The following is a 24,644-nucleotide window of genomic DNA, read 5'->3' as shown; positions in this document are numbered from 1 at the left end:
CACAGCAGTGAGTAGTGAACAAATGCACATACACACACACACACACACACACACACACACACCGGAGCAGTATTTAATTGTATTGTTAAATACTGCTTTAATTAAATATTTAATTGTATTGTTTTTGTGATTATTGCTTTACTTTTGACGTTTGAAAAATTCCAAGAAATATTACCTAATGCAAAAATTCATGGACTACAGAACGGCAGATATCCTTATTATAACAAATGATTGCTTTACCTCTTTAATGTCCTTTTGGTGCATTGAGATTGTTTGTTGTCATAGAAACCACATTTGAACTTGGGTATTGGAGAGTATGCATCTTTCCAGCCTGATCTCTCCTTCTGGTTATCATAACTGAGCTCAGTGTTGCTCTCAGCCATTTGTCATAATTATCAAGGGCTGCAGTATAAGCCCCTCCCCATTTCTGTAGCTAGCAAAGCAGCAATATTGCTCATATTTTGCACAAGAAAAAGCACATTAGAGCTCTTAAAAGGCCACATTATGCTGCCATTAACCTTTTAAAGTAATTCCTTCTTAAATGAATACAAACAGCAAATGTTTCTTAACAAAATTAGCGATGGTGGAAGCCCCTCGCACCATCTGCGATTAATGGTGCAGGTTGTTAATATTGTAGCTGATACAGAGGTCCCGGTTGAGCTATGGAGATGATTCTTCATCAAGCGTAGCACATGAGGGGTTAAGATAGGACTGTGTGCCGCTATTACTTTCTCCATTTTCCTGATGAATGGTGATTATGGGGATTTAGCCTCCAATGAGTTGGATATTGGTATGTCTACTGACCCCAGATCAGATTTGCTCACTATTAGATTTAGTCTTAATGAGGTCTGATTAGACTCAAAGTGCTTGTCCAAATTGCTTTCGCGCTGCAGACGTAGATAAAACACAGTGACTTTCCTGTGTTAAACACAGAGCATGTTTTTTACTCACATTTGTCTCATTTCTACGTCAAAACCAATTGTAGGCTTGCAAAATACTAATCAGCCTTGAAGTTTCAGGTTGATATTTTTTAGGCTTATCTGCCAGCATTAATAATACATACTTAATAATGTGGAGGATATTTCACTTCCTTAGACAGGCGAAATGTGCGGGTCATTTGATGTGACCTTTAGCAAAAGTGAGATATATCAAAATAGTGAGAAGGCGTATCCTTTTTTTTATTAGAGATGAAATATTTAACTATTTTTATATTCTTTCATTCAAGTTCACAGGTAAAGGGTGTGAATGAGACATTCCAATTCACTCGTTTCTGCAGAGGAAGCTACACCACCGCAGTGCTAAATCAGCATTCCTCTCAACAGCAGTGCCATGATCTGTGGGCCGAAACGCGTAGTCATAAACACACTATGAGACGGCTCGAGATGTCATGTTGTCATAATTGCGCTAAGAGAGGACATCCAAATTTTCAGCCTCAAACCAGAGGCCCCTTCAACTCCTAATCTTCCTGCATTGATTTTCAACGGGTGAGCAGCCAATCAGGGGTGATTGAGTGCTCCTAACCATCCAATGACACGTGATTGAGACGCTGCCCTGATGAGCGATGAACATGGCAGGATGTTGGTTTAGCGTGAAGCTGGGGAGGAATACGTTTGGAAGATGCCTCTATTCTGGATGTCTAAAAAACACTCTAATGTTCAGATTAATCAAGTCGCAATCTGAACCCTGTTATTCAGGCTTCATTGAGCTGTGCGTCCATTGTTTGTCATGTAGATGGTTTATGCAAATGGTGCTTAGTGACAGGAATTGCTGAAAAGGGAATCATTAAGAAACGATGCATGTCTCTCTCGAAACTGTTCCTCCCGGCTCCTGCAGTTTTTTACAAGAGGGGGAATAGGAAAGACAGGATAGGGGAAGATAGAAAAGGGGTCTGAGGGGAAAAGAGAGTGCCTGCAATTAAAGTTTCCTAATAAAGTGCTTGTGAAAGCCGACTAATAATGAACCGAGTACAGAGGGCTAAAGTAGCTAGTCTGAATGCCATCAGGAGGCATCAAAATGGACGTCAGGCTCATTTGTTCATTTGATTGATGCTCTGAATTGAAGCTGATAAATCACCTTGGCTGCTTATAGGGAATTCGAGGAGAACAGAGGAGTGGTGAAACAGTTCCAGTTGAAGCCACCATTGTTGGGTGTATCTTGGGGACTATGGGGGATTATGGGGACTTTTTACTCTGTGGACTTTTAAATATTAAACTTCCTTAAAATACACTTCAAACTCGGTATAACGCAAAATACAACTCAAACTTGGTATTTTGTTCAGGTTGTCTACTAAATATACATGCATCACAGACAAATTCTGGCATTTTTTTCCCCCTTGAACTGTCCCTCATCTCAAACCACCATTCATTCTGTGATGGAAATGATGATGGAAATGATATTCTAATTCCATAGCTAGTGTTTCATTAATCCTAAATATACACATTTCATAAATAAATTGTCTGTAGATGCAGTGTGAATTGACCTTAAAATATAAAGGGATAGTTCTCCCAAAAATTAAAATTACCTAATGATTTACTCACCCTCAAGCCAACCTAGGTGTATATGACTTTCTTCTTTCAGATGAATACAATCTGAGTTATATAAAAAAAAATGTCCTGGCTCTTCCAAGCTTTATAATGGCAATGAATGAGGTTTGAGATTTTGATGTCCAATAAAAGTGCATAAATCCATCATAAAAAGACTCCGAGAGGTTAATAAAGGCCTTCTGAAGTGAATCAATGGCTTTTTTTTGGACGAAGAAAAAAAAAGCTTCCACTAACTGTCGTACATGCGTACACAAGAACATGGCGTTCTGGCGAATAATAATATTTTTTTTAATATTAAAAAAAAATAGTAATAATGATTAATGGTAAAATTGTTAAGGGGTATGCATAATTTGTGTTTCTGCATAACTGTTCATTCCAGAACAATTATAGAAAAAAGATGTAAAGGTTTTATTAGCATTACTTCTAAAATGTAATATTTTCTTCTTTTTTTTTCTTTTTCTGACAGATTTTGATATTTTCAGAATTGTTTGTTACAGGAGGTCAACATCATGTTGATTAATGATGATTATAAATGAAATAAATACGCAGGCAGCTATAATTCAAGTTAAAATTGCCATTTACAGTGATCTCCAACATCAAAATGTGTCAAAATGAAGAGAAACATTTATTAGTAAGACTATTTTTGTAAGAAAAAAAAAATGTATATAAAAAAAAAAAAAAGCTTTAAGAAGCCAGACATTGAAGACAACGAAAATGTTTGTCTAAATGTGTGTTTACCACATATTTAATTCTTCAAATTTTATTAGAGGTAAAATAAGTATGTGTAGTCTAATGGGACTGTTTCCCACCGCAGTTAAAACCAAGCCTCAATACAGGCTTTATCAATATATATTGATCATATTTTCTCAATATATATTGATCATATAAAATAAAGTACGACCTATACTAGGATGGTGGGAGAGGTAACTGGTTCAGTGCAGTCTAAGTGCTAAAACTGAATAATTCAGCTTCAGTAGTTCCCCTCTAATTCCCCTCTTTGTTTTTACATACATCTTTTTTCGTAAATAAATTGTTATTCTGTACGATCCAGAAACTTTTTTGCACTGTGTTTAGATGTCTGAAAACCTCACAGTGCTTTATTGATCTAACTGCACGTTTTACACTGCTTTTTATTCTTGGACTGCCCCTCTCGTGTTGTGCTTGTTTGCCAGGCACCCCTAATTATTTCAGCGCTCGCCTGCAAATCTTCAGGGGCCATGATTTGTTTGTACAAGTGTGAGAGTGTGCATAAACTCAGCACTGTTTAATTCTTCTCAATTCGTGTTCGGTCTCTTCCTCCCACCCCATTTTGTCCTTTCACTTTTCCCAGCTGAATGCGGTGGACGTTTCAAAGGGGAGACATCAGGACGCATTTTGTCTCCAGGTTATCCGTTCCCCTATGACAACAATCTGCGCTGTACCTGGGTCGTCGAGGTGGATTCGGGCAACATCATCAGGTGCTGATAAGTATTCGCTTCCAACTGTCCATCTGCTGTCCGTCTTCCTCTAGAATTAGCGATTGGAACATTACCGAGCCCATAAGAATGCAGCCAGCGAATTTAGCTGAGACTAGAGGTCTTTATCTATTAATAAACTTCTAATGGCAGACCTGGCCTTTGATGTACAGAGAGAAAAGGAGACATCAGATGAGCTGATGGTACATTGTAAATCTCTTTGTTTACCAGCTGCATGGCCAAACTCATTATAAAGCTTAAAACGCTGTTGCACTCTTAATGTTGCACTACAACCCAATAATTTGTCCTCTTTCCAATTCTCTCAGCAGCAAAAGCTTTTTGAAATTGCACACTCGTTCATTATTTGTTCATCTGCAGCTGATGTCTCGATCAGACCAGCTTGCTAAATTGTTATCAAGGACTGCCGCTCAGAAAGGAGATGTGATTGTTCTCCTCAATTATTGAACCCTGGAGTATAATATTTGCGATATGATTGCCTGACACTACCTCTGTGTGATTTGTCATGGATTTTGAACATTAATTTCTGCCAAATCAAACTCTCTTATCTACTGTATTCACAGTAAATATGAAATAATCTGCTGAGTGATGTAAATATGAAACACCATGACATTTTAGTATTATTGAGAGTATTTCTTAATGTTTTAATTAGTTTTTATACTGTATTTATATTTTGTTTTCTCATTTTAAATGTAGTAGTCTTTATTGTTAATTTAGTTGTTTTTGTCTTTTCTTGCGTTTTTTTGTTGTTGTTTTTTTGACTAAAGTTTTTATAATTTTTTAATTTCAGTTGTAATTTGTTATTTTAGTAGTTTCAAGTTAAACTAAATGAAAATGAGCAATATTGCCTTAGCAACTAGCTGAAATAAAATGAATGGCACATCTGTTGTATGTCAGACAATCCTTTGTTTCTATCACCGTACATTGTGCATCTAATGAAGCATGACTTGTATGACTGGATACATCTCCATGCGTTTATTTTTATATTAACAGCCTGCAGTTTCTAGCCTTTGACACCGAAGCATCCCACGACATCCTGAGGGTATGGGACGGGCCTCCAGAGAATGAGATGTCTTTGAGGGAGTTGAGCGGCTCTCTGCTACCGGAGAACATCCACAGTACCCTCAACATGGTTACCATTCAGTTCGAGACTGACTTCTACATCAGCAAGTCTGGATTTGCCTTAGAGTTCTCCAGTGAGTTGATTTATTTTTTCTAGAGTTCTGACTGGAGCCCTGTATTTCGATTGACAGCATACAGTAACTGCTCATAAGGTACTAACTGACTGTTAATTGGTTTGAATGTGATTACAGGTTCAGTGGCCACTGCCTGCAGGGATCCAGGAGTGCCTATGAATGGCAGTCGTAATGGAGATGGTCGGGAGCCTGGAGACACTGTGACCTTTCAGTGTGATCCTGGGTATGAACTGCAGGGAGATGTAAAGATTACTTGCATACAAGTGGAGAACCGCTACTATTGGCAACCAAGCCCTCCTGTCTGTATAGGTAAGGGTTTATATTTGAATTTAATTAAAGGAATGAATCTGTTAGAATGAGTATTAGGCTTTAGAATTATACAGGCTTTACCATTGTTCATGTAACGTTTGTGTGATCTTTTTGTTGTTAAATTATATTAAACAAACATTACAATTAAATAAATGCATTATAAATGGCATGATGGGCAGCAGGCTAGTTTGGGACCAAATGTTGGTTTGTAATTAATTGTTGTGTGATTTTAATTGTTAGATGCAGTCACTCTGCTACAGATATATGTGTTTAAAACTGGCTACTTTTCCTGGTTGGTTAGCTTCATGATAAATAATAGTTTAACAAACTTACAGTATCTAACAGTTTACTCAAAATGGGATTTGTGTCCCTGATGCTTTGAAAAAAGCATGATAGTGTTTTGTATTTGTGCACTGTATGCTATATGCTGATCTGTAAACATTAGACAAAACCTCATACATAAGAAGTATTGTTTTACTCATTTTCATAATGCATATTCATGATTTTGAGAGGCTGAGTTAATTGGTACATATTGCCTTAGATGTTGACAACAGAACTTGTCTAAAAAGTACTCTAAAATTAGGCAGTTTTTATCAGCCCATTCTCAAGAGCTGTACGCCAACTGAAGGACCCGGCACCATTGAGATTCCTTATCATCTCAGTGACATGGAAGTGTGCTCAAATGAATGAATATCAAGTTACGAGATACGGATTGTCTCTTTCTCTTAAAAGATACTCCATTTTGGAAGTAGGAAAGTGAGGGTACAGGATTTTCATCTTATTCTTTCATATTCTAAATAACCTTTCTCTCTTGCTGTAGTTCTCATTCTCATAAGATATGAGCGCTTTACATGGCCCGGTTCCTCAGAGGAGCTTAAAATTTTCTCAATATCTCTGTCTCTGCATGTTCTCTCCAGCACTCTTTCTCTGGGCTCCTGGTTCGCACAGATGTTCAAGCCGCATGTTTTAATAAGAGATTCTCCTCATGTGTTACTAATGCCCATATGCTGCTGATATGAGTCCTTTGTGTTTTCCCAGCTCCGTGTGGGGGCAATCTCACTGGTTCCTCTGGGTTTATTCTGTCACCCAACTTCCCTCATCCATACCCGCACAGCAAGGACTGCGACTGGCTCATAGCCGTCAACTCTGATTATGTCCTGTCTCTTGCATTCATCAGGTAAAGAAATCTATCAGCTATTCTGTATGGCTGTGGTATTGCTTTAGATTGTTGAATAATATGAGGGTTTTTTTTGTTTGTTTTGTTTTTTTTATTTATCAGTGGTGCACAAACTCATAATAAAAATTAATACCGTCAAAGGGGGCAGATACAAAAACTGAAAAAAGAGAAATATACTGTACATAAAAAATACGACAATAACAGTATAGTGTACACACTGTAAAAAGTAATAAGTTGACTTAACTTAATCACTCCAAAAAGTGATAAGCTGACTTAATTAAAAAAAAAATAGAAAACCCCTTGCCTTAAAATTACCAAGTAAATAATAATTGTCAGGTTCACTTAACTTATTTTTTTTAATTATTATTTACTTGATAATTTTAAGGCAACGGGTTTCCTCAATTTTTTTAAGTTAAGTCAACTTATCACTTTTTACAGTGCAGTATAATAAAGTCAGGATTGATGAGCAGAAGAGAATTCTTTAAAAAACATTTAAAATCTTACTGTTGACTTTTGACTGGTTATGTGTGTGTGTGTGGTAGTAGTAGTAGTAGTAGTAATAGTTCATTCAATCATTCAAATAATTATTTATTATAGACAGCATGCTGTGTAATGTTGAATAAGTTTTTTTTTTTTTTTTTTTTTTATATATAAAAAAGAAACACATTCTAGAACTAAAATTATATACTAGGACTTGCAGTGAGGAGAAAAAAATAATTTGATCCCCTTCTGATTTTGTACATTTGCCCACTGACAAAGAAATGATCAGTCTAGAAGTTTAACAGTAGGTTTATTTGAACAGTGAGAGACAGAATAACAAAAAATCCAGAAAAACACATTTCAACAAAGTTATAAATTGATTTGCATTTTAATGAGTGAAATAAGAATTTGACCCCTTCACAAAACATGACTTGGTGGCAAAACCCTTGTTGGCAATCATAGAGGTCAGAGGTTTCTTGTAGTTGGCCACCAGGTTTGCACACATCTCAGGAGGGATTTTGTCCCACTCCACTTTGCAGATCCTCTCAAAGTCATTAAGGTTTCGAGGCTTACGTTTGGCAACTGGAACCTTCAGCTCCCTCCACAGATTTTTTTTTTATGGGATTAAGGTCTGGAGACTGGCTAGGTCACTCCAAGACCTTAATGTGCTTCTTCTTGAGCCTTGGCCGTGTGTTTTGGGTCATTGTCATGCTGGAATACCCATCCATGACCCATTTTCAATGCCCTGGTTGGCTTCAGTGCCCTAACCCTGACGGTACATGGCCCCATCCATTGTCGCTTTGATGCGGTGCAGTTGTCTTGTCCCCTTAGCAGAAAAACACCCCAAAAGCATGTTTCCACCTCCGTGTCTGACGGTGGGGATGGTGTTCTTGGGGTCATAGGCAGCATTCCTCCTCCTCCAAACACGGCGGGTTGAGTTGATGCCAAAGAGCTCGATTTTAGTCTCATCTGACCACAACACTTTCTCATCTGAATTATTCAGATGTTCATTGGCAAACTTCAGACGGGCCTGTATATGTGCTTTCTTGAGCAGGGGGACCTTGTGGGTGCTGTAGGATATCAGTCCTTCACGGCGTAGTGTGTTACCAATTGTTTTCTTGGTGGCTATGCTTCAAGCTGCCTTGAGATCATTGACAAGATCCTCCCATGTAGTTCTGGGCTGATTCCTCACCGTTCTCATGATCATTGAAACTCCACGAGGTGAGATCTTGCATGGAGCTGCAGACCGAGAGAAATTGACAATTATTTTGTGTTTCTTCCATTTGCGAATAATCGCACCAACTGTTGTCACCTTCTCACCAAGCTGCCTGGAGATGGTCTTGTAGCCTATTCCAGCCTTGTGTAGGTCTACAATCTTGTCCGTGACATCGTTGGGCAGCTCTTAGGTCTTGGCCGTGGTGGAGAGTTTGGAATCTGATTGACTGATTGCTTCTATGGACAGGTTGTCTTTTATACAGGTAACAAACTGAGATTAGGAGCAATCCTTTTAAGAGAGTGCTTCTAATCTCAGATCGTTACCTGTATAAAAGACACCTGGGAGCCATAAATATTGCTGATTGATAGGGGATCAAATACTTATTTCACTGATTAAAATGCAAATCAATTTATAACTTTTTTTAAATGCATTTTTCTGTTTTTTGTTGTTATTCTGTCTCTCACTGTTAAAATAAACCTACCATTAAAATTATAGACTGATTATTTCTTTGTCAGTGGGCAAACGTACAAAATCAGCAGGGGATCAAATAATTTTTCCCACACTGTATGTCACAGCTGAATTTTTATAAGATGTGTTTTAGAAAGTTTTTATGCACCATTGATGGACAATCAGATATATATTAGCAGCTTCAGGTTAGCAATTGTGGCAGAATGTACAGGGAGGTTTGTATATTTTCCATTGCTGTCCAGGAAGTTTTGTGAATGCAGACAGTGTGGTTCTCTGTCGCAAGGTTAATATCAGCTGAACTCTTTGTTGTGTTGGGGTCAGCGAGTTTTAAATTGTGGCCGATGAGACCGTAAGACGCACTATCAGAAATAATCTTGTGGTGCCCGTATTCATGGCCTTTCGTTTATGCCTTCACTTCAGCTATAATATCTCAAACTGATAAGTTCACAAGTTCATTTAGAGGCTGCTGTGTCATAACGCTGAATTCGCAATGAGCGCCCACAGTGTCCTTCGACATGGCCGCAGTCGACATGTTGAGTAATTATGTAGCGGCGACGGCTATCACTGTCTGAATTAAAATGCATTTCATGTCTGAGAGAGATAATGAGCCCAGCTGGAATTCTTTGCTCATTTTGTCTGTAATGAACCTGACGGTGGTCTTTTTTTTTCAGCTTCCCCTCGTCTTGCCTTAAAGGTGTAGAGCGGTGTCTCTGCCTTGAGTGATGTGACCTATTAATATAAAAGCAGAGTTGATAAATTTCCTTCACAGTCCAATCATGTTGCTAATTATGTCCATTTTTCATTTAGCCAACACGTAGCGATGCTCAAGCCACAAGCAGGATTTTCCGTCCAGCCGGGGTCAGTGTGGGGTTAAGTTCGAGTGCTGTAGAAGTTTGTTGTATTTGACAGTCGCCGTAGTCCTCCCTCCATGTTAATGGTAATAGCACAGCTAGCATGCGATTCCCTTCCACCTGGATCAAAGGGTGTCGCGAGGGTGTAGTCCAGGCGTGAGGCCGTGGAATATTAATCAGGATTCGCACGCAGTCAGCAGATGAAGAAGTGCTTAGGTTTCAGCATTTCTCCTTCTGAATATCCGCTTCTCACGCTTGCACTTTGAAATATCGGCGACTGTTGAACATTTAAACTTTGCCTCTTCTTCTCTTTGACTCATCATCTAAGCGCAGTTCCTTTAATGACAGCAATAACTCAAAAACAATCTTCCGTTCTGCCTGTGTGTCACAATTTACAACATTTATCACAACAGGAGCTGCCATTTGAGGCTGTTTTGTGACTTTTCTGTGCCTAATATTTTTCAAAACCTTCACAGCTAGTAGTTAAAGCCATACATCAGCCCCAAAACAGAAGATGAAGAACATTTTCGGGTTTTTTTTATTTATTTTTTTACCTAGCCCAGCAGGTATTGTCATTCTCATGGTTGGCGTTACATCTGAAGTAGCCTCTTTCTCATTTGAATTTTGTCCTCTCTCTGAGTAAATAAGCATGTTGGAGTTCTGCCAGAAGGGCTATGTCTCAAACAGGTTTCTAATAAATAGCTCTCGTTCGGTTCCATCTCAAAGACTTTCATTACACAGTCCATTACTGACTTCTTTCTCCTTAAAAAATCCACAATATGAAATATGTCCACAATGAAATTGGAAATGAACAATACAGGCGCACCAGCCCTCCGAAAAAAGTGACCTCTTTTAGCAACACTACAAATGTAATCCCAGCCGGATGTCTCTCTATTTAGCAACAGTACAGTTTGTGCTATCAACCTGATTACCGCCGGAATAATTGTTTTCTGATTGACAGCTACAGAGGGTATGGAGTGGGGGAAAAACCCAATGCATCCGTTTATCAGAAATTAATGGCTTTTTTAATGTGGTGTAAAGGATCTTATCCTGTGTATGAATTATCCTATAATAACCCCTAAGCAGTGGATTCTGATGCAGTGAAGTGTGGAAGGCATGCTTAGCATTCGCTCTCTGCATAATAGGGGGAAAAAGGGGGTGTAAATCTGATTCAGTCACAATCCATCTCATGCAAATGACTCCACTGATGGGAGACCTTATCATTACACCTTACTGCAAATGAAAAGGTGCAAGTGTTTATATATGGGGCTCTCTGTCTTGGTAATCTCAGAGCATAGCTAAAATGCTGATACTGTACTGGGAGTTTTTATATCCGAGTTTTAGAAGTATGTGAATGCTGGCATTCAAAGCCTACAGAGACATACTTCAACCTAGACCTTAAACGGCAAGTTAGCATGCAAACAGTCATTTAGGTGGACAGGAATTTAATCTGCTTTTTGTAATTCTATTTTTTCTAGTTGTTGTTCTCCCTTATCATTCTAAAACAGGCTCCACTTGCTTTGTACATGTTTTACTTTATACTGCCGTCTGCAAAGTTGATCTCAGGACTCGATATCCAGATCACAGCCTAGCTTTTGATCCCTCTATTCAGAAAACTCCTCTTTGATCATCTATCCTAGCTTCAGCATAGAGCCCAACTACGACTTCTTGTATATCTACGATGGACCGGACAGCAACAGGCCGCTGATCGGGAGCTTTCAGGACAGCAAGCTTCCAGAACGAATAGAGAGCAGCTCCAACACCATGTACTTGGCCTTTCGCAGTGATGGCTCTGTCAGCTACACCGGCTTCCACCTGGAGTACAAAGGTAGACCCTGACATTTCGAGAGCCTAAATGTCTAAACCCTTAATTAAATACAATATATTACACACATATCGAACTGCAGAGGGAGGTCAGGCTGTGACTAGTATTCAGGTGACGATTTAAAGTAGTTCACCCAAAAATGAACATCCTCTCTATGTTTACTCACTCTTATCTATTTAGTTTTTTTCCCTCAGAACATAGAATTTTTTAAGAGTTACAGTTCATAGTTCATACTTACCAGACAAGCTTCAAAACCCCCTAAAAGGCTTTTTCTTAGAAGAAAAATGTGTTTATGTTGTAAAGAAATCTCAGTTTCAACCAATAACTGTTCATTCTGCAAGCTAAGCTATGCCTAAAGTGATTTTCAACCCTTGCTTCCCCTGCACCTTCTCTCCATCTCACACAGCTAAGCTGAGGGAGTCATGCTTTGATCCCGGTAATGTGATGAATGGCACTCGGTTGGGCAGTGACTACAAGCTGGGCTCCACTGTGACCTTCTACTGTGAGGCAGGCTACGTCCTCCAGGGCTATTCCACGCTTACCTGTATTATGGGTGATGATGGCAGGCCTGGCTGGAACAGGGGGCTGCCCAGCTGTCAAGGTAGAGTCTGCAAGTAAAGAGTGGATGTGTTGGAGAATCTCTGAGAATAAACAGTTTGGGCCTGCTGCCGCTGACCAAACAAAATTAATCAAACTCGTAAAATGGCTTGTGCATGCTTCGCTAGCCAAGATAAGTTCTATCGAGGCTGGTGTCTCAAAAATAGCAGTTTATCATGAATGTTGAAGCATAAAGTAATGAGTGATTTGGGTGTTTGTGTGAACAGCACCATGTGGAAGTCACTCCACTGGGACGGAAGGAACCGTGCTGTCACCAAATTTCCCAAGGAACTACACAACGGGACAGAACTGTGTGTACTCTATCTCTGTACCCAGGGAGTTTGGTGAGTAACTGAAAATACGAAACAAAATTGCAGTTTCACAATGCAGCAAAGCCAAAACATAACAGAGTTATGCCTTTAATGTGTTTGGTGTGTTTATCATACAAATTCTTGGGGCTTTTTGTGACAGGGATATTATTTTGGGCAGTTTGGGTGTCTCTCTTTATTTTGTCTGTATATGGTTTTAAACAGTTAACCATTTTACCATGTTAATAAACACACACAGCTCTAGTTTAAATTCCAAGTCTTGAATACCTCATCATATCTTGGACATATGACACTATTACATTAAAATGAATGTTCGCATTTTGAGTGTATAAAATCATATTAAATATCATACTTTTGAATTACTAGAAAACAGTATGCCCTTGTAAAAAAAAAGTGTACTTAATTAAGTGTACACTTATAGTTTACATCAAATTTTGAAAGTATATTTTTAAGACGGTACTTGTAGATAATATAATATTAATGAAATAAAAAAACACTTCCAGTCAAACCAAAATTTATTCAGACACCTTCAACATTTCTCACATTATTACATTTCATTTGCTATAGTTTAGAAAATGGAAATGAAATGACAAGAGTTAAACTGTGTCTGAACAAATTCATCTTGATAATGTCAGATAACTTTGATAGAAAGGTATGTAATGAATGACGTTGAATAGCTGTCAGCTGTTAAATTTAAGTACACAATTAGATAATACCAATTTATGTCAACCAATTACCATGCAATGCTTAATTTTGTTCAGTGTGTGGTGTAAAAAGTTTGCATTAGCAATAAAAGAACAAAAAAAACATGGTCAGGTCAAAGTGTCAGAATAATTCTTGGTCCCAAATTTTTATCATTTTTACTGGTAGTCCACTGTATGAAGAATTTTTGGGTATAATATGTCACAGTTTACTTTATTTTGCTATCCTCTCTTACATAAATGAACTATATGCACCCACTAGTATAAACCTTACTTAGTAACCTAAGTAATAAACAGAAATGTAAATGTAAGTACATTTACATTTCTGTTTATTACTTAGGTTACTTTAAAGTACATGTTAAATCATTGTTTGTCTTTTGTTGTTTTCAAAGACAATAGAAGTAATTATGAAATTACAAATGAAGATGTGCTTAAGATCTACTTAAAGTTGTCAAAAAGGCACTCTAAAGTTCATCTAATGCATTTAATATAAATTTTTAATAACTTTTTTATGTAATTTTTGTGTAATAATTTTAGAACTATTATTTTAATTTTAGCTTTTGGAAATCAAGTCGTATGGATTCGATATTGATATGATTAATTGATATTAATCAAAACGTCCAACTTATACCTTATTAAGATCGTCCCGCGAATCATTAAAAATATCCTCACAATCCTGTTACTTCCGTGGCCACGATAATACAGAATTGCGATCTTTGGCAAATAGTTTCAGACTTGAAAATCACAATGCACCAGACAAAAGATTTCTTTATAAATCAAAGTTTATTTGCTACTCTACAATACTACTAAGCTAAATAACACAAAATAAAGCTTCAGACTTTCAAGGGTTTCTTCAGAAGTTTGACTAAGTATTGGTAGTTGTTCAATGCTCGGCCAGATGTTAACGGCTGGGATCGCTTTTGGCGCGACTCAATGAGACGAAGCCAAAGTTTTCAAGCAGCACGCGAGCAAGCAGCTGCAGCCAAAGCTGGGTGTCTGTCTTTATCGGGCTGATTTCAGCCCGCCCCTTTTGCTGTTTGATCCAATCACAAGTGTTTCTGTAGGGCGGAGCCCTGCCCCGCACGGCTCAGTTTTCCGTGCGTAAATCCTTTGAGTTATTTCATCTAATGAAGAACATATCCTAGCAGATTCCTATAAGTGTTTTAATCATACATTATGATAAGAAAAATCAACTTTCATCCACACCAAATTATCGTTGACGACAACAGCTTTCGTTCAAAATCGAACACCAAGTATTTGGCATACCCAAAGTACATATACCAATTTTATCTATTACGCGATTAAGGCATAGATTAAACTATGCTAAGTTCTAAATAATCACGTCAAGCATATGATACTAAACACAGGGAACATTTATATGTCACAGATTAAGAAAATATCATTGGTTCCAATACACAGCAAGCTTATAAATGACAAAATACAACCTTAATATATATTGTCTATATATATATATTTATTTATATATTTTTATATATATATATATATATATATATATATATATATATATATATATATATATATATATATATATATATATATATATATATATATATATATATATATATATATATATATATATTGTATATGTGTGTGTGTGTGTGTATATATATATATATATATATATATATATATATATATATATATATATATATATATATATATATATATATATATATATATATATATATTGCTTTTAATAGCAGCAACAATTACTATTTGTCCTTTTGGCACACTTAAGAAAAGGAAAGTGTTTCCTTTGGAATGTGAGGAGGAGAAAGGAGAGCTGTCCGGGGTCATGAGAATATCACGTTTGTGGAGATCTGGTGATTTTCTTAGCTTGGACGTCTGTTGTAAAACCATCATCCTCGTTGATACCATCATTGAATTACTGCGTTAAACGATCAGGAGGTCATGTCCAGATACCGAGGTCTTTGTCCTGTTTCTGGTTGAATTATGTTTAAGTGATAAGAAACAATCGTGAAGTCCTGTTTTAAATACATTCCAGATTTTGTTTCACAACGACCACAGATAATGAAAAGAGGGGAGTTCCTCAGGAATGTGCTGTCCTGTTAATAGTTGTGTGTGTGTGTGTGTGTGTGTGTGTTGGTTCGACAAGGTTCTACAATTGCAATTAATATACAATGTTAATACTTCAGTTTGCACTTACAATAAGTATATATTTTAAGTATATTATTTCCGTAATAAGTACTCTTTTTAAAGGTATGCTGAAGGGCACTTCTTTTTCCACAAGGGTGAGTCTCATCTGAACTTGTTAATGTTAAAGAATTCTCTTCTCCTGTATTCATTTCTACACATTTGATTAGCTCTTTTCTAGACAGGAGGTGTGTAGCTTAGCAACTAGCTTCCTCATCTTTCTTTTATACTTGAAAGCCATCTGCCGACAAAAAAAAAAAAAGTGGACTTAGAAGCAAGGTGTTGCACAGTAAGAATATTTCACAGTCTGAGAGCGTAGTTAGTCTGGTGTCAGCGTTCCTGTGTCACTGCACAAAGACCAGACCTTCCAAACCAACAGATGAAAAAGAGATGAGGGTGTGAAATAAAATTAATTTTGGTACCGTATGCAGCTCTGATTCAGAGCGTCTGTGAATAACAGCAGTTTTAGAGAAACTGCTTTGGAACTGGCTAATAATTTAAAGGAGTCTGGGTAGCTAAACAGAACCAAATACAGAGTTATGGCATGAAACTCTAAATGGCGCAGTACGATCTACGGTCTAACTCGATCTGACCTAATTACATCATTATCACATGGCACAGCTGATTGGTTCTCTCCTGTATCGGTAGCCAATGAGCTCGCTGATCAACATTGAAATATGACTATTGCTTGCTGTAGCAGTTTGCAGCGTGCTTCAGAAACCCTCCACCTTCCCCAGCTCCACCGGTATAGATCTGCTACAAAGTGATTCATGTATGCTATATGGGGGTTATTTCGTGTATGTTATATTTGCAGAAGCAGTATTTCTTACATGCTCACAGCAGCATGTTGTGGATGAATTGGCAGTAGCAAGTCTTGGTACTTGCTCTGCCGCAGCAGCAGCAGCAGCGTTGCAGATCTATTCCACCAAGACCAAATACATTAACATTGCCATGTACATTACCATGCCAGTCCCTCCGAGAGTTGACAGAACCATATTTAAGCTACCTAAAGGAATAGTTCACGCAAACCCTTATGAAGTTCTTTCTTCAGTAGAACATGAAAGAAGATGTCTTCTTTTGTGTTCCACGGAAGAAAGAAAGTCATCCAGGTTTAAAACGATATGAGGGTAAAAAAATTATTCAAGATTCAAGATTCAAGAGTTTTATTCGTCACATACACAATTATACAGAGTATAACCAGCAGTGAAATGTAGGTCAGGTCCGCTCCAAGGACAGTGCAATTATAAAGTATACAAATATTAAGAGAAGAAAAGTAGAAAAAAATAAAATAAAATAAAAAGAATAAAATAAAAAGATAGATAAAAAATATAAATATAAATGTAATGTCAGTATGTTGTTGACTTAAATAGTACTAAGAGGAATGTGCAAAATAATGTGCAAAAAAGTTGTACAGGGTATAAAATAGCAGCAATATGAGGTAGAGAAAAATTATGAATAGCTTATTGATATGGTGATATTTACATGGAGTCAAGTGATGTTATGACACAGAGTTAGAGTTTAGGAGCCTGATGGCCTGGGGGAAGAAGCTCCTCCTAAGTCTCTCAGTTTTTGTCATCAGGCTACGGAAGCGCTTACCAGAAGGAAGCAAAGTGAATAGCTGGTTACCAGGGTGATTTGAGTCCTTGATTATTTTGACAGCTCTATTTTTGCAGCGTTTGAGGTAGATGTCCTGCAGAGAGGGGAGAGCAGACCCTGAGATGCGCTCAGCTAAGCGCACAACTCTCTGTAGTGCTTTGCAGTCCTGATTGGAGCTGTTTCCATACCACACTGAGATGCACTGAGTCAATACACTTTCTATGGTCCCTGAATAGAAAGTTTTCAGGATTGCTGGTGAGACCATGAATTTCCTCAGCTGTCGCAGATGGTACAGTCTTTGCCTGGCTTTCTTTACCTGAGTTTGGATGTGTGTAGTCCAAGTCAGGTTCTCGGAGATGTTTACACCGAGGTACTTGAATTATGACGGAATTTTCATTTTTGTGTGAACTATACCTTTAAAAGTATAGAAGCAAATGCAGAATTTGTTACGTATGTGCCACCCAGAATCCTTGACCTACTGTATTCCAGGGAGACTTTAAATGTTTACTGACAGCCTATGATTGTAATATCCAGACGCCAGTTGGAAATAGTACAGAGATGAAAGTGTGAAATGAGAAAGCACTTCAAACCTCCCAGTCCCGGTCTCTTGTCTTAGGGTTCATTTTCGTCCTAAAAGAAAACCACTTTGCAATCTCAGTCCTGTACCAAGAAGGCTGTGGTTTTATGAGGTGTGTGGTGCTGAAAGGATAGAAACCATGACAAAAAAAACCCCTCCTCTGTAAACATTGCTGTCAGTTTAACTGTTATGGGGATTTTGGACCTCCCTCACAAACATCATTTGGCATTATGTGAGCTGTATGTGATGTCTCCCTTGAGGCCCGTCTGGTCATTGGACTGCTCGCACGAGATAGATTTCATTTAAATGAAGCCTTCATAAAAAGCAAATGAAAAGTGAAAAACATGATAGCTTTGCAAATGAAAAGGCGTGAAAATGAATAGTCAGCAGCTGAGGTGTTTTAGACCCTGAAACACATACATCACACCATTGAACTCGCCATGCCATTTTAAACATTGGCATATGTACACATAGTACTAAACATACTGTGAAATATTGCCTGCCTGTTCAGTTCTAAACATAAATATTGACATATTCAAATTTCTCTACTATGCTCTAAAGTATTTCTGTCAAATGCATGGGATACAGATTGTGGCATTGCTTTTTTTCTTACTAGAACTAACAGCAATAAAAAATATCAGTACCAGCAGGTGAATGCAAGGGAAACAAGCATATTTGCACTGGTTTCCAAAAGGATGTTTGGACAAAATTCAGAATTTAATAGGAATAGTTCACCCAAAAATTACAATTCTGTCATTATTTACTCGCCTTTATGTCATTCCAATCTGGTATGACATTCTTTCTTTCTTATGTAGACCAAAAAGAAGATATTTTTTAAAATACAAAAAAATCAATAAAATTTTCTTTCACATCTTCTCTTATGTTCCACAGAAGAAAGCAAGCCATAAACGTTTGGAGTAAATTGTGACAGATTTTTTTTTTGTAAACTAGCCATTTAAGAATTGCCTTAATTTTAAATGCAGCAATTAATTTGTAATTTTAAAAGCATTCTAAATTCAATTCTGAAGTGCACAGACCTGCTGCTCCTAGGGACAAAGTAATTGTTCAGGTATTTAGATGGATTTTAACCCCAGGTAAATAGTGCCTGAGATCTAGACATAAACTGTTGCAGCAATTTGTCTTGTTCCCCAGAGCTGCAGTTCAAACCATTAGTAATGATTGGAATTGCAAAAGGGCTGAGTTTCTTTTACATTAACGAATAATTCGTAAACCATGCCTATCTTTCAAAGTGATATCCGCTTAACATTATCTGCAAAGGTACATCCATTATGCTCAATTAACAGGCAAATGTCACATAGTGTGTTTAAAAAAATGAATAAATGTGGTCTTGTGCAAAATACTGTTCAACCAAGTGCTGCTTTAAAGGGGTCATATGATGCGATTTTAAAGATCATTATTTTGAGTATTTGGAGTAACAGAATATGTTGACATGCTTTAATGTTCAAAAAACACATCTGTTTTCAAATACTGTACTTTATTGTAGTTCCTCTATGCCCCGCCTCTCTCAAATGCATCGTTTTCAACAAAGCCCCTCCTTCCGACAAGCACAGTCTGCTCCGATTGGCCAACTGACCCAATGCATTGTGATTGGCCGAACACCATAAGCACGCGTCAGAAATGTAACGCCCCTTACCATAATCATGAGCTTCAGCTTTAAAGTTAGTTTTACCATCAGTTTAAGCCTGAAAGGGGAGCAGAGTCGCGTGATAGACACAGTGATGATGCTTGCAGTACACAAGGTTAAGAAGATTTCTGATGGGCTGTACAATCCGCTGTGATGAGACCCTGTTCCCCTCACACACACACACGACGCCTTACATACAAAACTCCGCATTTGAACAGTCAATAGCAAATACTTAAACTAATAACAAAACATACTTACAGTCGCTGATTCAGAAGCGTCAGATTGTCATAGCAAAGTCAGAATTGACCCTTTTTTTTTTTTTTTAAATAGCCTTTGTGCACAGCCAGCCTTGTACTCTCCTAGGTTCACAAAACTGTCGTCCTTAAAATGCGTTGCACAAATTCCAACATTTGGGTTGTGCTGTTCTGTTGTAAACAAATCTTAATGAGGCCAAATAAAGTGCTTTTGCTTTCGCATAGAAACACACAGCGTCTCTCTGACATGGCTGCATCAACACTACTGCGTTACTGAAACCACGCCTTCTTTCTTTGCATGAACATTTGGGCAGCATTACGCAAATAATGAGATGTTTTAGCCTGGTCTGGATCAGCCTTCTCTTTTAGATAGAATAAATCCTTTTGTGGGAGACTTTGAGCTTTGTAACTGCAGATCGTATACATGCACAATCAGCTACATAAAACACTAAAGAAAAGGAAAACAAGAAATCGCATCATATGACCACTTTAATTAGTCTTGTTTGAGTTTGGTGTGCATTGGTCATCGGCAGTTCTGTTAGTTCAAATCACTCAGCGTGCAAGGTAAACAAGTTCATGTAATAGAGCAGAAGAAAGAAAAACAAACACAAATAGAGGGTGAAAAAATGAGAGAGAGAGAGAAGAAATAGAGGACGGGAGATCCATAAGTCTAGTTTGTGCTGATGCTGCTGAGCCTCTACATGGTGGACACCTGCTTGGAGGGGGAGCATTCCATTATCATGCACCTGAAGTATCGTCAAACATCCAGGCCAAGAGAGGGAATGATTAAAAGCTTAAAGCGCCTTGTAGAACAAAGCCTGGGCTGAGCATTTGTGTCGGAGTGGAGATAAATATCTTACGGTTGTCATAAAAGCTTTTGTTTAGTCAGATTCAAAAACGGCATGGAGGCAGATCATATAAGCCAGAGAAGTTCAGCTTTGTGTATTGATTCCTGAAATATCATGAAACCAGTCTGCTGGTTTTATTGGCGGCTGTGGATTGGGCATAGAATGGCATGCACTATCCATTGAGACTGGGAAGGAATCATAAAAACTGGCATTGCCATTGCTGAGAGTAGTTTTTTGGCACACAAGACTGGTGGTCAAACCTATATAGGTTATTTAATGTCCAATACCGATGTCTAGAGAGCAAAGTTCCTGATTTGTATACATTTTATATAAATATTTATTCATTTGGCAGATGCTTTTATCCAAAGTGATCTACAAATGAGGAGGAATGTAACAAAGTCATTCATCCTTGAGAGACAATACTGTGATACAAAGTTTCACAGTTGCTGGGAAAAGTATAAAAGTATGCGTTAGATTCGGGAAACACTGCAAGAATTGAAAAGAGTACAGGAAGAATAGTACTGTATTAAGTGCAGTCATAGTTTTGAGAGGAGTGCTCATGAAGGAGTTGAGAAGTTTTTTGAAGGTAAAAAGGGATTGTGTGGTTCCAATGCCATTGGGAAGATCTTTCCACCATCGAGGTTCACTGACTGTGAAGATTCAGGAAGGGAATTTTGTTCCTCTTTTTAGTGATGCCATGAAGCATAGCTCCTGCACTGACTGCAGATTTCCGGAGGCAACATGCATAAGCAGAAGTGAGTGTAGATGGAACTCTAGAGATTCAGTGACTACAATGCAGTGATGGCAAATAGGATGTACACAGATTTGCTGGATTTACAGTACTTATTTTACATATAATTTTTCTTTAAATATTTGCTAAAATGTATACAATTATAAATCAGATTTTCTATACACTGCCATTCAAAAGTTTAGGGTCTGTGAGATTTAAACGTTTTTGTTTTAATATATTGTAAAATGTATTCCTGTGAAGGTCTTTAAAGGGAAACCACCACCTGAAAACACATACACGAACGTGCACATATATTCACAGACGTACCCTCCTCCATCGGCTCTGATCTGTAGGCCAGAGCTCTGGAGCCCTCTGTTAAAAATGCAGCACTCCACTGCCTTTTTTTAATGTTTCATTATTCTGTCACAAAGAATGATGCCGGCAATATTTCAGACAATGACAGGTTTGGTCTGAGAGATGCATTATTCAGAGCATGCACCCCCACCTCATGTTCCTGTCGGCTCCCACCACCCCCGCTGGCCCTGGGCAGTCAATACAAGTATGTAGGGGAATCCTTGCTTGCAAATGGTTGGGGGTCAGGGCGAAAAAAATCCTAATTGATGATCTCTGTCTGTTAAATATTCCACACTGAAGCCAAAACCTTCAATTACGGCTTCATTACTGCCCGACTGTTTTGGAAACTGTTTTCTGCAAGCTACGCAAGTGGGCATAATGTGTTTTTGACTGTTGATCAGAGCGCTGCGTGGTTTTCACAGCTTAAGATAGTAAACATTTATGTTGCCAAACAGCACTAAGCCTTGGGTGTTGGAGCCACTGAGTGGCATGTTGAAGAAGTAATCAGGGCCGCCTCTCAGCGAGATGTTAGTTTTACTTCAGAGCATTAATTATCTGTTAGCTTGTCTTGCAGATTTCAGTTTAACGTTGAATCTTTAATCAGTCGAGAGCCTTACGTTAAACTTAAATATATGCTGTGCAGCATGCATTAGTTAAACGTTCCTGCGTTCGTTGTTATTATGTGACAAGCTCAGTCTGGTCGCCTCAGGCATTGTTAATAGGCACTTCGTAGGTGTTACATTAGCAGCCATGTCACCTTCTCGATGTAACGTTATTAATATGTTTTCTGTAGTTCTGAATCATCTGCTGGCTGCTCAAGGCCCAAGATAAGGTCATTTGTTTTTCGGTTGAAAATCATATTTCATTCGAAAGTGATTTAGACATATATTAGCTTCAAAATAAAGATTTACAATAGCATCTGGTTTCACCATTAAGCTTGTACCATAACAGTGAGTAGTGGCAAAATATTACAAGAATCATCTCAATTTTTAACTGCAATATAGATCAAAATCGCCTATTTCCGTCATTCAGCCTCTGGGTATACATTTTAATATTTAGTTGTATTGAAACATTTATATGATGTCTTTTTCTTGTGTACATTTATGTATATATTTATGTATCAGGGTCATTAGTTAAAAAAAAAAAACTCAAATTAAAACCATAAAAAATATTTTTTTTACTTGAAATTAAACATTAACTGATTTAAAATTAAATAATAATTATTATTATTTTTATTATTTTAGCTGCCAGGGCAATATCTGTCATTTTAATTTAATTTGAATTGATGTGCTAAATAAAATGAAATAAAGTTAATAAAAAGTATATAGACTATATATCCTCCAAAAGTTTGGATGACAACAAGACAATGACCCCAAGCACACTTCCAAGCTGTGCAAATCCTATTTGGAGAGGAAACAGTCAGCTGGCATCATGTCTGTCATGGAATGGCCTCACCAATCACCCGACCTCAACCCAATTGAGCTACTATGGGAGGAACTGGACCATGATGTCCGTAAGAAGTGTCCGACCAGTGTGAATCATCTTTGGACAATCATTCAGGAGACTGGGAGTAATATACAGTATCAAGTTAAAGTTTGAATAAATAGATGCCCAGATTATGCAGAGCTGTAATAGCTGCTAATGGTAGATATTTTGATGAATCGAAAATTAAAGTTTTTTCTATTTATAAACCGTTTATGTAATAAAATATGTTTTCGTAGTTTGTGTTGTCCCTTATCAGTGCAAAATTATCACAAATTAAAAAGGATTCATGCCAATATTGTCCAAAACCCCACTTTTCTTGGGTGTTTCCAAACTTTTGGAGGGCAGTGTATATTAAAAAAAACTACTAAAAATGACAAAAACACACAACAAAGTTACTATAACAAAATGAATATAGAAATAAAAACTGATTCAAAAATAAAACTACAATAGTATCTCAATTATACTAAAATAACACTGTGCGCGCGCGCGTGCGTGTGTGTGTGTGTGTATCGACAAGCATCCACAAAATCCACTAAATATCAGTTAAAAATGATTAGTTTTGCCCATTATAGAGTGTGTATGTATATACAGTATATGTAGACACAGAATATGGTAATACAGAATATGTGCTTTTTAAGTACAAATAAACAGCCAATATGTTATTAATCAACATGTTAATAAGCAACTAGTTTATAGTGAGAATTGGTCTGCACACACACACACCCACACACACCCCTTTATACCAATTCCTTTTTTTAACATATTTTCTGGATGCTTGTTGAGTTTTTTGTTTTTTTTTATGACGACATGTATGAGTGTATTGATGTAGCATAAAACACCATATTAATATTTCAGTTGATCATTAGGAATTTGCTTAGGGGTACCTTCATATGGTGTTGAAAATAAGAAAGACTTTCAGCAACGTAGCAATTCAAAACTAATGTACAGAGATATTAAATAAACTCCCTTTTTGAATGCCCGAGACGACCATTAGGCCAGTTACACTTTCTGTATTTTCTGTCATGGCTGTCAGTAAGAAATAGTCAACTAAATAGCTTTTCCCCTGGCTGACTCTGACCTCCATTTAAACACAAACACACACTCAAAACAGTCACAGTTTCATGTCTTTGACAGAGATGCTCTCTTGGAAAGGGATCACTCTTCTCTCTCTACAAAGCTATTCTAAAGCCTGTCAGAATTGGGAATTGCAAGCCCCTGAGCCAAAACATCAAAACAGAACAGAAGTCAAGGCAAAGTTCATTTACCAGGGAGAAAGAGAAAGCAGAGGAACACCAGGGCTCTATATAATGTTTTTGTTGTGTTTCTTTACTCCAGTCAGACCAAAGGTGCTAAAGTTCTCTCCTCTGGTAAATCACAGTCAAGCAGGCAAAAAGTGCCATTTCCTGACTTTGCCGTTGGCTAAGGGCAGTTAAGCGCTGTCTTTTCCTAAAGTAATTCTCAAATTAATATCTCAGCGGTAGGGTGGTTGTGGTGCTTCACTTTTAGTTTCACTATTTCCTTTTTTAGTAAGTCACTAAAGATCTTTGACAGCTGTCAGATTAGTTTGTACAAATATTTGAACAAAAATGGATCCAAACATTAAGTCTTCTTGTGAATATAAATGGATTTGCAAAACAAAAGTTAATGTGATCTGTATATACTACTGTTCAGAAGTTTGGATTCAGGTTTTTATATATATATTTAACAGAATTGAACAAGAATGATAGTAAATGAATTTATAATGTAGCAAAATGTCTATATGCAGTAAATAAATGCGGTTATTTTGAACTTGAACACTGAAAAAAAAAAAAGTTTT

At 37.5% G+C, this 24,644-nt stretch overlaps 1 protein-coding gene across 1 annotated transcript in view; it reads left to right on the top strand.

Annotated features, from left to right (window-relative positions):
• Nucleotides 1-24,644, top strand: part of LOC306885654 (CUB and sushi domain-containing protein 3-like) — a 405,244-nt gene that overhangs the window by 287,214 nt on the left and 93,386 nt on the right. Inside the window, exons 25-31 of the mRNA XM_079442324.1 lie at nt 3,874-4,000; nt 5,009-5,211; nt 5,329-5,520; nt 6,559-6,697; nt 11,353-11,540; nt 11,944-12,138; nt 12,362-12,478. Of these exons, the coding sequence (XP_079298450.1) occupies nt 3,874-4,000; nt 5,009-5,211; nt 5,329-5,520; nt 6,559-6,697; nt 11,353-11,540; nt 11,944-12,138; nt 12,362-12,478 (1,161 nt within the window). The remainder of the gene's footprint in view (nt 1-3,873; nt 4,001-5,008; nt 5,212-5,328; nt 5,521-6,558; nt 6,698-11,352; nt 11,541-11,943; nt 12,139-12,361; nt 12,479-24,644) is intronic.

The sequence above is a fragment of the Barbus barbus genome (assembly GCF_936440315.1).
Source record: "Barbus barbus genome assembly, chromosome: 19".
NCBI classification, from domain to species: Eukaryota; Metazoa; Chordata; class Actinopteri; order Cypriniformes; family Cyprinidae; genus Barbus; species Barbus barbus.
This window is presented reverse-complemented; position numbering and strand designations above follow the sequence as displayed.